The sequence below is a fragment of the Monoraphidium neglectum genome (genome assembly GCF_000611645.1).
Source record: "Monoraphidium neglectum strain SAG 48.87 unplaced genomic scaffold scaffold04342, whole genome shotgun sequence".
Lineage (NCBI taxonomy): Eukaryota > Viridiplantae > Chlorophyta > Chlorophyceae > Sphaeropleales > Selenastraceae > Monoraphidium > Monoraphidium neglectum.
Window position 1 is genome coordinate 1 of NW_014009287.1, and position 1,775 is coordinate 1,775.

Here is a 1,775-nt window from a genome sequence, read left to right on the forward strand (position 1 = left end):
GCGACAGCGCGGCGGCAGCAGCGGCAGCAGTAGCGGCGGCCGCGGCGGGGCCGGAGCCGCCACGCGCATGTTGCGGTTTGGTTGCGGCTGCGGGGGCGGCGGGTGGCTGCATGAGGTGCTGCGCGGCGGTGAGGGCGCCGAACAGCAGATCGTCGACCCGCTCGCAGATGGCCGGAACAGAGTAGCGGAAGCCTGTGGGGGCGCGATGGGGGCATGTTTGAGTGAAAGTGTAGGTGTGCAAGTGCATGTGTGTGGTTGTGGGTGTGTTGCGTGTGGTTCATGTTTGTATTTCATGTGTTTGTGTGTGTTTGTGCACATGTGTGTGTGTGTGTGTATGTGTGAAGTGTGTGTGTGTGTGTGTGTGTGTGTGTGCGTGTGTGTGTAGAGATGCATGCCGGTGTAATCATGCACGATCACGTGGGCTCGCGAACGAGATGGGTGTGGGCCGACGGAGACGCTGGCCCTGCTACCCATATCGTCTTCCTGGGGACCACGAGCAAAAGGAACCCTCCTGCATCAGGCGGGCAGCGACGCGCAAGGCGGCGGCCGCACGACCAGTGGAGTGAACGCCCCGCGCCCGGTGCACGCATGTGGGGCCTCGACGCCCCCGGCCCGCACGCACCTCCCGCCTCAAGCGGCACCTCAGCAGGCAGCTGCCCCGACGCGCCGCCGCCCAGCGACCATGACCGAGCCGCCCCAAGCGCCCCCGCCCCGCCGCTGTCCGCCCGCGGCAGCTGCGCCCCCGCCCCCGCGCCCGGCCAGGCCGCCAGGCGCACGCGGCCGGCGGCGGCGGGCTCGGCCGCGGCGGCGGCGGCCATTGCTTCCTCCAGCGGCGCGGAGGCGCTGGCGCCGGCCTCATGTACCAGCGCCGCCAGCAGCTGCTTGCTCCGCTCCATGAAGGGCGCGTGGAGGAGGGCCTGGGGCCGAGCGGGGTGCCACGGTCGCGCGGCGGGCGCGTCGCGCGGTCGAGGGGAGCGGTGGGACCAGATTTTGCCGAGCTTGTGATGGTGGGCGGACAGAGCCAGGCACGTCCTCTGCCAAGCGCACGAGGCGGTCGGATGGGCCAGAAGTGCGGCGGTGCGACAGTGGCGCCCCGGACGGGCCGACGGCCGCATCGCAAGGCGCGCTGGGGGGCCGCATGACCGCAGACAGGGCCGCGCGCAGCTGCAGCAGACCCACCTGCCAGGTATCCAGGGGGCCGCCCATTACTGCGTTCGCGACCGCCGACCAAGCCGCCCCGCCCGCCGCCGCGCCCCCGCCCTCTGCCGCTGCTGCCGCCGCTCCCGCCCTCTGCTTGAGCTGCTGCTGCTGCCCCGCCGCCGCCTGCGCCGCCGCTGTCGCCACTGCATCGCCGTTTGTCGAGGGCGCCTCTGGCTGCCACGCATCAACGGCCGCGAGCACCTCCGCCTCCACCGATCTGAGCTCCTCGGCATCCTGGCAGCTGCCGAGCAGCTGCAGGCCCCCTGACAGGAAGCTGCCAGCGACCTCGTCCAGCCACCCGCGGCACGCCGCCACGACGTCGCCGGGCGGGGGCGGTGCGAGTGCCGCCAGCACGCGCGACAGCGCGGCTTCCCACTCGACGGCCTCTGGGCTGGCCGCGCCGTCCGCCAAGCCGAACGCGCCGCCGAAGTACAGTTCAGACGCGTCGCTGGCGGCCTCCTCCGCGGCCCGCTGCAGCAGCGTCCCCGCAGCGGCGGTGCTGCCGGGCGGGGGCGCTGCCGCGGCGGGGGCCGCGGGCTTGGGGGCCAGGAAGAGTTGCTCGACCTGCGCGATGG

At 72.7% G+C, this 1,775-nt stretch overlaps 1 protein-coding gene across 1 annotated transcript in view; it reads right to left on the bottom strand.

The window, feature by feature from the left end:
• Positions 1–413: 413 nt before the first annotated feature.
• The window catches only part of MNEG_14233 (component of oligomeric golgi complex 1), a gene marked incomplete at both ends in the record, with an annotated part of 3,390 nt that continues 2,028 nt past the window's right edge, over positions 414–1,775 (bottom strand). Inside the window, 3 exons of the mRNA XM_014037294.1 lie at positions 414–511; positions 623–917; positions 1,180–1,764. Coding sequence (XP_013892748.1) covers positions 414–511; positions 623–917; positions 1,180–1,764 — 978 coding nt within the window. The remainder of the gene's footprint in view (positions 512–622; positions 918–1,179; positions 1,765–1,775) is intronic.